General features: G+C 46.3%; 1 protein-coding gene across 6 annotated transcripts in view; it reads left to right on the top strand.

The window, feature by feature from the left end:
* Positions 1-12,868, top strand: part of Spata13 (spermatogenesis associated 13) — a 134,930-nt gene that overhangs the window by 94,654 nt on the left and 27,408 nt on the right. The window contains exon 1 of one of the 6 annotated variants that reach the window (XM_031361630.1): positions 7,584-7,856. The exons of the other annotated variants lie outside the window; for them this stretch is intronic. Within the exon in view, the coding sequence (XP_031217490.1) occupies positions 7,802-7,856 (55 nt within the window). The 5' untranslated portion in view covers positions 7,584-7,801. Of the gene's footprint in view, positions 1-7,583; positions 7,857-12,868 lie in introns of those variants that run through there. 6 annotated transcript variants of the gene reach the window in all.

A 12,868-nucleotide genomic window follows, 5' to 3' on the forward strand; every position in this document is an offset into this window, starting at 1 on the left:
ACACTGTGTGTGTGTGTGTGTGTGTTGCTGAGGATCAAACACTGTGTGTGTGTGTGTGTGTGTGTATGTATGTGTGTGTGTTTGTGTGTGTGTGTGTTGCTGGGGATCAAACACTGCCTCCTGGCCATGCTAGGCAGAGTACTCTTCTTGCTGTGTTACCTTCCCCCTCCTCCCTGCAAAGTTCTGTAGCACTGGTGGTACACATGTATAATCCAGGCACTTAGGAGGCTGAGGCAGGAGGATCAGGAATTTAAGGTCAGCTTGGGCTACCTAGCAAGACCTTCTAAAACCCAAAGTTAAATTTAGTACAAGTCTTTGGAATTATTTTTATTACATTTCTTTCTTTCTTTTGTGTGCCTGTGCCACAGCTTGCAGGTGGCAGTCAGAGGACACTGTGCAGGGGCTGGTATCTCCTACCACCTCGTGGGTCATAGGACACAAGCACCTGGAGTCTTGGGGAACCCTTGAAATTGTTGGGCAAAACAATGATCATTTCCCTCCTTTGCCTTAGCCGTGTGTGTATGTTTAGAAATCTGCTTCTAGTATTTTGGAAATAGTGGATTTATGTATTGATAGTTTGTTTTAGAACAGGCCATGTGTTTCTGGTTTTCTTTGGTACAGTTAGCAGAATGGAGTAACACACTTGGGGAGGAGAGGAAACTTCACGGCCGATCTCGCATCATTCTGACCTTACCTCTGTCGGAATGATTTTCTGGTGAACAGACTATTGGATCAAAAAGCCAACATAGGATCCCACTTCTGGCCAGGGGCAAGTTACTTATCTCAGAGTCTTAAAACCATCGGTAAAGGGAGAACTGACTAAATCTCTGACTCAAGAGTGAGAAACCTGGCCTGGTACAGTGTGAGTAACTATCACGATCCCATAGGAGCATCTCACGGGTGCACGAGCAGTGAGCGTTTCAGTAGCTTATTTGACCTTACCTGTCAGTGGCCCAATCCAGACAAGCTGCCCTAGCTACAGAGTGGCTTAGAGCTCTGGGTAGGACGCTCAGATATAGCTGGAGCTAATAACGCTCAGGTTATTAGGGGACATCTCTACGGAATCTTTTCCTTTGACTCTTGTCACCCAAAACCTGAGTAACCATATAATTGCCATGAATCACCTAAAAATTTATTATCCCGAGACTACATTTGGTGTTTTATTAGGACGAAGGGCAAAAAAAGAAAGGCTGTGTCCAGTGCTCGGGGTGTGGGTCTCATATGTGTGGGCAGGTTGAGGTAAGTGTGAACCGCCTTTGTGACTCCTCCAAATGTAACTTTTGGCAAGGCGTTGGGGTGCATGACTGTCTCAGTGTGCCAGAGGTTATGAGTTTGAGACTAGCCTGGGCTGAAAAATGGTTGCCTAGCATGCCTTCCACTTCCCCAGCTCCCAGAAGTCCTTTTGGTTTGATCTCTATTGTCATTATTATTCAGGGTGTGTATGCTTTTATTTCTTTCTTTGCTGTTTTTTAAAGTTTATGCTTACACAGTAAGCATTCGCCTGGAGGTAAATGCTGTGTGGGGTCTGGATCTTTCCTTCTATCATATGGGTCCCAGGGATCAAATCAGGAGGCCAGGCCCTGTGGTAGGTGACTTTATCCAATGAGCTGTCTTGCCAGCCTCATTTACTGTTTTGAGACAGTCTCACTGTATATGACCCAGGATAGCCCCAAAATTGCCCTCTTGTCTCCAACTCCTAAGCCCTGGGTTTACAGCATACCCTTCCATACCCACCCTGTTGGGGTTACAGCATACCCTTCCATACCCACCCTGTTGGGGGGGATGGTTACAGCATGCCTCTCTCTTTGCCCAGCCTGCTCCTGCACTTCCTTTATGCTGCTTTTTCAAAAGTTTTCCTTGAATGAACAGTCCTAACCAGACAGGGTGGCTTACACCTATAATCCCAGACATTAGAATACCAAGACAAAACTGCCAAAAATTCAAAGCTAGCCCAGGCTACAGAGTATAAACTGTGTCAGGTGGGGGAGGGGGAGGAAATATGAAGTCTGATCTGAGTTGCATAGCATCTGAAGAGGGTGACAGTCACTGGGCTGTAAGGACAGTTGGTTAAGGCTGTGGTGACCCTAGCTTTGTCAGGCATAGAGGTCACATGTCCTAGCCCATCATCCCTTTCCCTGCCTGCATTATATTGCATACCAAGGGATTGTGGATGGTATTGGCCGTACTTAACTCGTAAAAGGGGATGAATCCATTTACTTATCTGCAGGCACATCCTTGCTGTTAGTGCTTTGCTGGCTGCTAAGACTGGATAGTAGAATGCAGTCCCCTGTTGGGAGATAGTGCGGATTCCACAGAGTCCGAGGAATCCAGAAGTTGAACTTCCTTTCAAAGAGAGGATTAGGAATAGGTCATAACTGCCTGAAGCCTGCTGCCTCTAGGCTGAGATTACGAGGGCTCTAGTAGCCCCTCCCCGGCTGGTATTTCATGGCTTATCATTGCCCATAATCAAGGGTTTTAAAAAGGAACAGAGTGTTCTCTCTGTCTTAGAAAAACATGGTAAAAAATTTAACTTTTTACTATTTTTTTTAATAAGGTACAGGGTCTTGCTATGCATGTAACCCAAACCAGCCTGAACCCCCAATCCTTTTGCACCAGTGCTGGGATTATGAGCGTGCACCTCCATGTCTAGCCCAGAATTTAGCACTTTGCAGCAAACTCATACATAGCTTTCCATCTTCTAGCAGTTAAAACAGTCTCTGTTGTATGTCTACTGTTTGTCCCAGCTATTACAAAGTAGAATCAGAAAGGAGAGCCTTCTCGGAAGACCATGTGTTTAATTTCCAAGTTTCAGAAAGTGACTTTTAAAGATGAAAGAATATTAAACATCCTAGGAAGGAGACACACACACACACCAGTCATCATGAGTTCTCATGACTGGATTGATCTTACAGAGAGAGAACTTGAGGCCCGAGTGTGTGTGCTCAGGGGCTTTTGCCTAGCTCAGCTGTCCCACTGAAGAAGTCTGGAGTAATGCTAGCACTCAATCCAGATCACATAGGGATAGGGCTTTAAATAACTGGAGAGACACTGAAAAGAAGATAAAGAAAGAGGTGACGTGTATCCTTCACCTATAACTTGAGGCAGTCCCCCTGCCTCATACTTATCTAGTGCTGGAATTATAGGTGAAAGCTACTTTAAGACAGCATCTTTTCTACAATTTTACTTCCATTTATTTATTTTGAATAAATTTGGGCTGGTATTTAAATGCCTGAGCCCATGGGAGACATTTCTTATTTTAACCACTATGTTCCACTCCCTTACCCCTATGATCATATAATGCAATGTGCTTTTAATCCAACTTCAAGATCCCTCACTGTCTTTCACAATCTTAGAGCTTTTTAAAAGTCCAGAGTCTCCTCTGAGACTGAAGCCATCTCATAAATACACCCTCTAGTAAGATCAAAAAGGAAATTACACACTTCAACATACAATGAATGCCACAGAATACATATTACCATTCCAAAAGTGAGGAGCGGGGACATCGTGGGCAAAAACTGACCATAGCAAGACTGAAATCCAGCAAAGCAAATGCCAACTCTGTAATTCCATGTCCATGGCAAAGGCTTTTAGATGTCCGTGCCTCTCCAGCTTTGCTACCTACAATCTCTGTCTCCGTGTCTCCTCACACTTCCCTCTCCCTCTCTCTTTCTCTCATTCTGGCTGGTTTCACCCCCTGTGTGCAGCTCTCCCCCGCAGATGTCTCACAGCTCTGGCATCTTCAACATCTGGAGTCTGCTGCAAACCAGGCTTCATTCTCTCAGCTTCATACAATGGCCTCTCACAGCTTCCCACCCTCTCGGCCTTCATGCAGAAGCCTGTCTTAAGTGGCTCTCTGACACTGAGGAGGAAGAATCAACGACCTTTTTCCTCTTAAACCCTTCATGCCTCTAAAGCCACCACCGTGTGGACAACACTGCCAAGTTTGGCTGCTACTTGGAATGGACCCTGCCCCACTTGAACCTCATCAGTGGTTTCTTTTTACACCTTTGATCTCTAGGAGAGCTCTCTTTCAGTTTGGCTCTTTAGGCTCTTTTTCGGTGTGGAGATTTCATTGGATGGAGTCTTGTCTGAGGACATCTTTTCCTCTTTCCATTGAGGAGCCTTAGGCAGCTTCTTGGTGTTAATCTCTGTAAAATTGCAGCCTTATGCTTCAGAAATGTCTCTCCAAACTGTAGATTGTGTATTCTTTTTTCACTGTGGACCTCCATAAGCATTATAAAAAAAAGTAACCATACCACAAACAATATTAAACAATCTTGCCATGTCCTTCACCAGAGAAGTTGATCCATTACTTTTTAACTTAGCCCCAGGAAAGTTCTCAGGTCACAGGCAAAAGACCACTAGATTCTTTGCCAAATATCATATGAATAGCTTCTAGCCCAGTTGCTAGTATCTTTCCCCTTTGAAACATCCTGAACTGCCCCCCCTCGCCCCCGCGTCATCCATGTTGCTCTCAGCACTGCCATCTTACAGCTTCCTGCTGAGCATGGTTCAAAGCATTTAACCACTTTTTTAGTTCAAAATCTTCCAGAAAATAATATGACTAGCTTCTTCACATCAACAGTCCTCTTTCTGGTCCCAATTTCTACATTAGTTCATTTTCTGTCACTTGATAACAGAGCATGAACAAGGCAACTTAGAGGGAAGAGTTTATTTGGCTTACCATACCAGAGGGATGGGAGTCCGAGCATTGTAGAGAGGCGTAGCCACAAGCACAAGGCAGGTCAGTAGGAGTAGGAGGCTGAGTGAAATACCACATCTTCAAACACAAACTCGAAGCAGAGAGAGCAAACTGAAAATGGGTGAGACTCTATACTCTGAGAGCCCACGCCTGTGACACGTTTTTGTCAGCGGGATGGTACCCACTAAACCTCTACAAGTAGCACCACCAACCAGTGACTCAAATGCCTGAGTCTCTGGGGGATGTTTCTCCTTTACTTTCTAAGTATTTGCTGTCATATGTGATTTGCAAATCCATTTCTTAGGAGTTATTTCTTGACTTGGTGTCCACTGTATTGCCTGCTCTAGTAGATATCCAAAGGAACAAGTTTCTTCTGAAGGGCAAGGCCTTTTTTTTTCTATCTTCCTTCCTTCCTTCCTTCCTTCCTTCCTTCCTTCCTTCCTTTCTTTCTTTCTTTCTTTCTTTTAGATTTATTTATTTATTATATGAGTACACTGTAGCTGTCTTCAGACACACCAGAAGGGGGCATCCGATCCCATTCCACATGGTTGTGAGCCAACATGTGGTTGCTGGGAATTGAACTCAGGACCTCTGGAAAAGCAGTGGGTGGGTACTCTTAACCCCTGAGCCATCCCTCCAGTCTGGAAGGACAAGACTTTAATTTTCACCCTGCTTGAGGTCTTTTTTTTCCCCCCTGGAGCACTGGCAGATTTAGGCCGTAATCCTCAAATGTTTTTAAAAAGCCCTAAGGTCAAACCAGATTGTTCTGTGATACTTTTTGCTCTCGGCGTGTAGGTGTGCACACACCTGAGCAAGTGTGTGTGCGTGTGGGGAGGCCAGAAACCAATACTGAATATCTTCCTCAAACTCTCTTCACTTTATTTTTGAGACAAGGTCTCTCATTGGTTGGTCTGAACTCACTCCCAAACCCCACACATGCTAAGCAAATTCTCCATTGTTGACCCAAACTCCTTCCAGTCTTAAATCATCATTTAAAGGAAATATTTGAAACTTGGTTTGTGTCTCTTTTGACTTTTTTTTAGGTTGTTTATTTTGTTTTGTTTTAATATGTATGGGTATTTTGTCTGCACACATATATGTTGACCAGGTGTGACCATGTTATCCAGTGATGCCCAAAGAGGACATCAAATCCCTGCTCCTGGAGTTACAGGTGGTTGTGAGCTATCATGTGGGTGCTTGGAATTATACATGGTTACCAGGGAAAGCAACCAGTTCTCCGAACTGCTGGACCATGTCTCAAGCCCCTTGTCTGACTTTTAATTAAATGAAATTTATTTCCATTTGTTCTAGAGACCAGAAATTTCAGTGTCAAGCTGCCAGCACCTGATGAGGGCTTTCTTGTTCTCCTGCTTGTCTATTGAAATGTACCATGTGATCAGAGCAATGGTCTGCATGACGTAGGATTTTAGTTGTTGATATTTGTTTTTAACAATTTATTATTTATTTTGTATACATTGGTGTTCTGCCTGCATGTGTGTCTGTGTGAGGGTGTTAAGATTCCCTGGAACTGGAAATGTACACAGTTGTGAGCTGCGGTATGGTGCTTCCTTTTGGAAGAACAGCCAGTGCTTTTAACTGCTGAGCCCTACTTATTTATTTCTATTTATTTATTTTATTTATTTTTATTTTTATTCATTTTATTTATTTATCTCTCCAGCCCTATTTATTTTTGAGGCAGGGTTTCTATCAATCCAGGCTGATATCTAAATCACTATGTGTTTGAAGATGACCCTGAACTTTTGATCCTCCTGCCTCAGCCTGCTAAGTGCAGGTGTGAGTCACAACCCCAACCCACACACAACGTGTGTGTGTGTGTGTGTGTGTGTGTGTGTGTGTGTGTGTGTGTGTGTGTTTTACTGATTAAACCCATAGCCTTAACATTGGTAAGCCCTGAGCACTGAGCTGTACCCTAAGTTTTGACACTGTTGGACCAATTTATTTTGAGGCAAGAGCTCACTACCACAAATTCAGTCTCTCGCTTTGGACTCACTGTTCTCCAGAGTGCAGGGTTTATAGACATATACTACCTGACCTAGCTTGATGCTGTGACTCACCAGGAACCCGGATGTTTCTAGTGTCCCCAAGTATTGACGAGCTGCAGTGGCCCAGGACAGCTAACCTTTATCAGTAAGCAGGGAGGTGGCCCAGGTGCTCCAGGGGAGGGCCATGATGCCCAAGGGCCCCTCCTCAGCGTGTGAAGAAAGCAGCAGTGAGTTGGCCCCCTCAGGAGCTTACAATTGGCCGCTGCATTTTACCAGCTGCCGTTAGCACCTTTTTAATCCATGTGTTGAGGATGGTCACTCGACCAGTGGTCTTGTGCATATTAACTCGTTATTTGTAAAGTTTAAAAGACTTCCTGTCTAGAAGGAATGAAGGAAACCCACTGTTGACAGCTGTAGGAGTTAAAAGAGTAGCCTAAGCCTGCTAATTGCTTATTTGGGAAATACAGAAAAGCATGAAGGAATTAAAAACAACTCAGTTATTTAATGGAACGGCTTTTAAAACAAAGCCCGTATTTTACCTAGTAGCAGATATAAGCATTACTTTCATGAAGCATACACATACTTATTACATGTCTGTCTTCATCGGTGTGCAGTTTTTACACACGTATTTTTTAAAACAAAAGTCCCTTCTTTTAGCGATTCCATAAATTACAGTGTTATGTAGCATCGTAACTCAAATTTTTGGCATTCCATGTGAAATCCTAACTCCATTTCCAAACCCAGTGACCTCTGTGCTTTTCTCTCTGAAACAAATCAGGGACTTTGCAGGGCGAGAGCAGCCCTGGGGGTTGGCGTTAAAAGCAGCCCCCCCCTTTTTTTCCATCACCGGTGCTGAGCCGCTCCGTTCGTTTCGAATTTCCTCCCAAAAGTCAGCGCGTGGTGATGTCGCTGGAGCGACTAAGCCTGAGTCACGGGCAGCAGGCTGTTAGTTTCTGGGCAGCTCTGGCCAGGAGACCAAACAGCAGTGAAGAGTTCCCACAGCTGCCAGCCTGAGCGGCGGGCCTCCCTCCAGGATGAGCTGAAGACGCCTTCCTTGGTCACACCCTCCACCTGCTGTGTGTGTTTAAACAGAAGGATGGTAGCTAGGCGAGAAATAGCAAGATTTTGGAGTCTGGAGAGCCTTCACATGGGTATGTGCGCGATTCTCCCGTGGGCAGCCTTGCTGACTACTCTCTTTCAGCATTCTTCCTCCCCCTCTGCTTTCCCCCTCCTCTCTACTCTGGTGTGAGTGTACCTGGAAGGAAGGGAGAGAGAGAATCTCATTTCTCCCATGAGAGGGTCCATCAGAGAAATTGATCTTGGGTATGACGGGGCAGTCAGAATAGATGGTAAGGAGCAGGTGTGGACTGCCTCTTAGGAGTGGTGGGATTGGGTGTCTGCTACTGTGATTGCTACAGGGGCTGTTCACGTCTGGTGAAATAAATCCCTTTCTCTTAGAAAGACATACCTGTGTGCCCGTGTGCCTGCAGAGAGGTCCGGGCGCTCCCTCCTGTGGAAGGGGAGGGGGAAGGGCTGAAACTGAGAATTGGTTTTTAAATTCTTACTGTTTTTGGAGGTAATCTGGCCTAGTTTCAGTTTGTGCGTTACGGTCATCTCATCTTGCTGGTCTTTCTTTTATCAGCAACCAGACCAGACTCTAAATGTGCAAGGAATGTTATTCTAGGAAGTTACAAACTATAATCCGTGCACTCCTAAGGAAATAAGAGGAGGAGAGGAACTTCCCAGGAAGAATTCTCCCCTCCTGCAGATGCTCTAAAAACAGCTCTTGTCTTTGGTCTTGCCTTAAATAGATACCAGAGCCGAGTGCTGGGATGAATGGGAATTGTAGTTGACAGCTTGAAGGAAGGCCCGGCCGGGCAGTGAGGCTGTTTGTAGTGGCTGCTTTCTTCCTTGTTTGGATAGCTTTCTTTGCCAGCCTAGACAAGACAGGAATGTGGATGTGGCTCCTGTCTCTGGCAGACTATCCAGCAAGACTAGTGTGAGTGACAGGCTCAATCACAGCGCCATCAGACGTGGCACAGCAGAGTAAAGCCAGGAAAGAGGGACGAGAGGAAGACCAAGGGAGAGTGATCCATCCCATCGTCCTGCAGCCTCCTTCAGCTTGGGTTGCCTGCTTAGAGGAGCATTCTCCCCATGGCACCAGAGAGGCGTGCTACTCCAGAGTCGCTCCTCAAGGCTTTGGGGAATGAATAGATGGGCCCTCAGCCTCTGTGACCAGCCTAGCTCTTGGTACTCCTCTGCCGTGCCACTATGGAGGGGCCGATCTCCAGCCAGCCTGCTTTACTCCCTTCTCCTGTGACTTCTTCCCTCGAGCCATGAGCTCCCAAGAACTGTCTCAGAGTCTTGGCATACTGTGCAGGAGCACAAGTAAAATCGTGACAAGTGGTGTGATGCCTTGTAATAATAATAATTATTCAAAATAACTGAAGCCCCCATTGGTGGGTTCCTGCACAGGGCACCCTGAGAGGGCAGGAGAGGGGAATGAACCCCAGGGTCAGTTGCTGCCATTTGGGAGCAGTAGATGTGACCCCCAGTTTTTAATTTCCAGGGCTTTTTTTTTTCTTTTGTCTTTTAAGGTGGGACTCCCTTAGTCCAGTCAGTATGGTCCTGAACTCGGGATCCTCCTGTCTAACCCTCCTGAGGGCTGGGCTTATAGGCATGGAACACCACCACAGCTAGTTGACACCAGCCGGCAGCAAGGCTGTCTGTAGTTGCTGCTTTCTTCTCCTGGATAAATGAGTGGAGCTGATGATAATTCAGGACACTTGTTAGTGTTGAATACCATGTGGGATACACCTGAGTAACCCAGCTTCCCTAAGAGATCCCTCCAGCCAGCAAGATGGCAGGAGGACCTGGTCAGTGGTAGAGGGAAGGCAGGAGGGATTAGCCCCTCAGGTGTCAGTCATCAAGGATGGATGTGGCCAGCCGCCACCAAAACCAGGGAAGTACAGAGGTGGAACAGCTGACTGAGGAGATGACAGACACTCCAGGGCATGCCAAAGGTAAACCTGGGGCTTGATACAGGCCATAGAGAGGACAAGTTTCTCCTGGCTGCTGGCCCAGAGACAGGCACCCCGGGGTGCCAGCTGCTCAGACTTCCCATTGCAACTCCTGTCTGGTCAGTCCTGTCTAGTCAGTTTACAGATGAGCACAGTGATCCCGAATGTGGATGGCAGAACTCCAGGCAAGCTGACTACACTGAGGGGGGAATATTCATTGGTTGCTTTGATGAAATTGAAGACTTACCAAGCTGTCCGTAGAAATATGAACCCACTTCTAGAAGTTTGGAATTATTAGGCTCGGTTGTGATGCGTCTCCCTTCTGTCAGCTCTGGACAGCCAGACACGTGTTGAAGGCTCATGAGAGCTGAATGTGGAGAACTGTCCTTTTAAAGAAACTTAGACGTTCTAGAGGATAATCAACAAGGGTGATTATTTCTAGGGCCTGTTTGAGCTTTATTGTTGGTTTGTATGCTCTGTAGATGCAAAGATAACTATTTTTGAAGAATGGATTTCAAGGCAGCAGGACATGACAGTTACAGCTTATATTTGAATGTGAACGGTGTCTCATGCTTTATTTACAGCACACAGTGGCTCACAAATGAGTTCCTGTCCTTAAGGTCTGTGAGACATCATCATGGACATATCTAACGGAAATAGAATAACAGTAATACGGTTTATGGTAATAAACCAGTCGTGTACATGGCGGAGGTACTTTAAAAAAGGATAAACCTGTGCTTCTAGCACTGTCAGAGATGGTTATTGTAGGAGATCAAAGCACATAAGAGACAGCTAGGAAATCAGGGAACCCTCTAATAAAGAGAGACAATTGGCCTTTAAGAATGACTCAGAACACTGAGCTCTTGGGAAGGGAGGGAGCAAAACAATTTCTCCCATCAGAACAGAAACCAGGAGCAGTCCTCAGCAGCAGAGCCTTCCGTTGCTGTACAACCTGTGGTGTGGTGTGGTGTGGCGTGGCATGGTGTGGTGTGGCGTGGCGTGGTGTGGCGTGTGGTGTGCGGAGTTAGGCCACAGACACACATTGTAGAGCAGGTCCATGGGTGTGCTGCCATGTGAGGTTAACCTGAAGGCCCACTGCCTCAATTGTGTCTGACTCCAGAGCCATCTGAGAGGCTTTTAGAAACTGCTCTCACCTCAGTCCTGGCTCAATGGCCAGAGAATAAAGTGGGCTTTTCACTTTTGTAAGCCTTCTCCAATGTGGCAAGGAGCTGTGTCCTTGGGTGTTGGGGGACCCCTGAAGAAGAGCAGATAAGGTATGCCTGCTGCTGTGGATATTGCTGGTTCCCTCTGTGGGGAAGGGAGGTGGCCTGAGGGTGGCTCTCTGGGCTGAGGGGCTGGGCTCACCATCAGCTGTAACCTCACCACAGCTGCTGGCCTGTGAGGCCTCTTCCGCTCTTGTAGAGGGGAAGCTGGAATAGTTTACCTCAGCCTGGAGGAAGTGCCCTGAGCAGCAGGAGGATTTCTGAAATGTATGTTTTTAAACAGACTACTCTAAACATGGGAATTTCCCTCAAAGCAAGCCCTGGGGAAATCCCCACCCTCCCGGAGCTGCCTGGCAGGGAAAGAGCACTGTGCATTATTATTAGCAAGTCTGTGGGTGACAGCCCATCCCCTCCCAGCTGTGCCACCTCCAGGCCCAGCCCTGAACACTAGCTGTGAAAGGCTGGGTACTTCTCACCTTGCTCCACATCCGCCTCAGACAGTGCGGTGCGGGTCAGGGGCGTTTTTTCTCAGTTACACAAGAGAAAGCAAAAAGTTCAGAGATCATGGCTTTCCCAAGGTGGCCTCCCTGGGACTCTGCAGTTCAGTGCTTTTAAGCCCTGTCACTTTGCCACAATAAGCTGGCAAGAAAGAGACTTGTTTGTTGGGAGAAGAAAGCCGCTCCTGTGGGGGGTTGAGGGAGCCGGGGTGGGGGGACAGGACACTTGTTTTCCAGAGAATAGCTAGGAAGGGGCATGCCTCCAGTACTGATGCTGTGTGAGGTCATTTCTTGTCAAAACTCACCTTTAGTAAAGTCAGGTGCTCCCTCAGAACTGTGAAGTGTGAGTTCAGAGAGGATGGTCTGCTGATTTCTCGGGGAATGGAGCTACTTGATTGTGTTCCTAACAGTCCTGCTCACCAGTGGCCTCATGAGCCTAGGCGTTGGCCCAGGGAGCACACAGTCCTTTGCACCCTGTTCCCGGGGTCCTATCTGGCTGGAGTTTCTCAGATGTCTCATAGAGGGTTGTTCCCTCATCCAACAAAATAAACAAACTTAGAAGTTAGAAGATGGCTTTCGGAACAAACTTCTAGAGGCCATTGTGAAAGGGACAGGGGAATTGAACGTGCAGATGGGGCCCGAGAGAAACAGCCTGCCTACCAGTGGTGGCTTACCACGGTGGTCCAACCAGAGTGTGCCGAGCCCACTGTGTTGTGTCTCTGAAGCTGGTGGGCCCTTGAAAAGTGTTCTTCCAGCATTGTGTCTAGCCTGAGGCGTGTGCTGACCTCAGCATACTGATCTGACAGAAGGTAAGGTAGGGACTCTCTTAGCATACTCAAGGCCCTGAGTTCAATCCCCAGCTGTTCAAAAACTTAAAAAAAGAAGATAAGGAAAGTCCTTCCTGAATTTGGCTAAAGCTTTAGTTATTATCAAGTACTTAAAAGTATTACTTGTCTGCCCTTGTGGTGGATGGGACCTAAGAGTCTGGGATCTTCAAATGACTTCGGTTTTGAGCAGCCCTGTGTCCATGTGTACAGGATTATTTTGCTAAAAGAGGGGGAATTAGTCTTCCCCAGGGATGAGCTCTGAAACAGTTACACAGTACCAAGCTGACAGCCCTGTGATCAGTATACAGGAGCAAAGCTAAACAGACTCAGCAGGTTGTATTTATATATTTATTCATATGTGTGTGTGTGTGTGTGTGTGTGTGTGTGTGTGTGTGTGTGTGTGATAATAAAGGATAAAGCTGTGAATTTGAGAGGGAGTTGGGGACTGGGAAGGATTAGAGGGCATGGGAAGTGATGTAACTATGTTTTTAATTAACAAAGAAAAGAATGATGTCACAAAGAGAAAAAGTGTCTTTTCCATACTTGTAATTTTCTTTTCTTTTCTTTTCCTTTCTTTCTCTTTTTTTTTTTTTTTT

This window comes from Mastomys coucha, unplaced genomic scaffold (assembly GCF_008632895.1).
Source record: "Mastomys coucha isolate ucsf_1 unplaced genomic scaffold, UCSF_Mcou_1 pScaffold9, whole genome shotgun sequence".
Taxonomy (NCBI): Eukaryota; Metazoa; Chordata; class Mammalia; order Rodentia; family Muridae; genus Mastomys; species Mastomys coucha.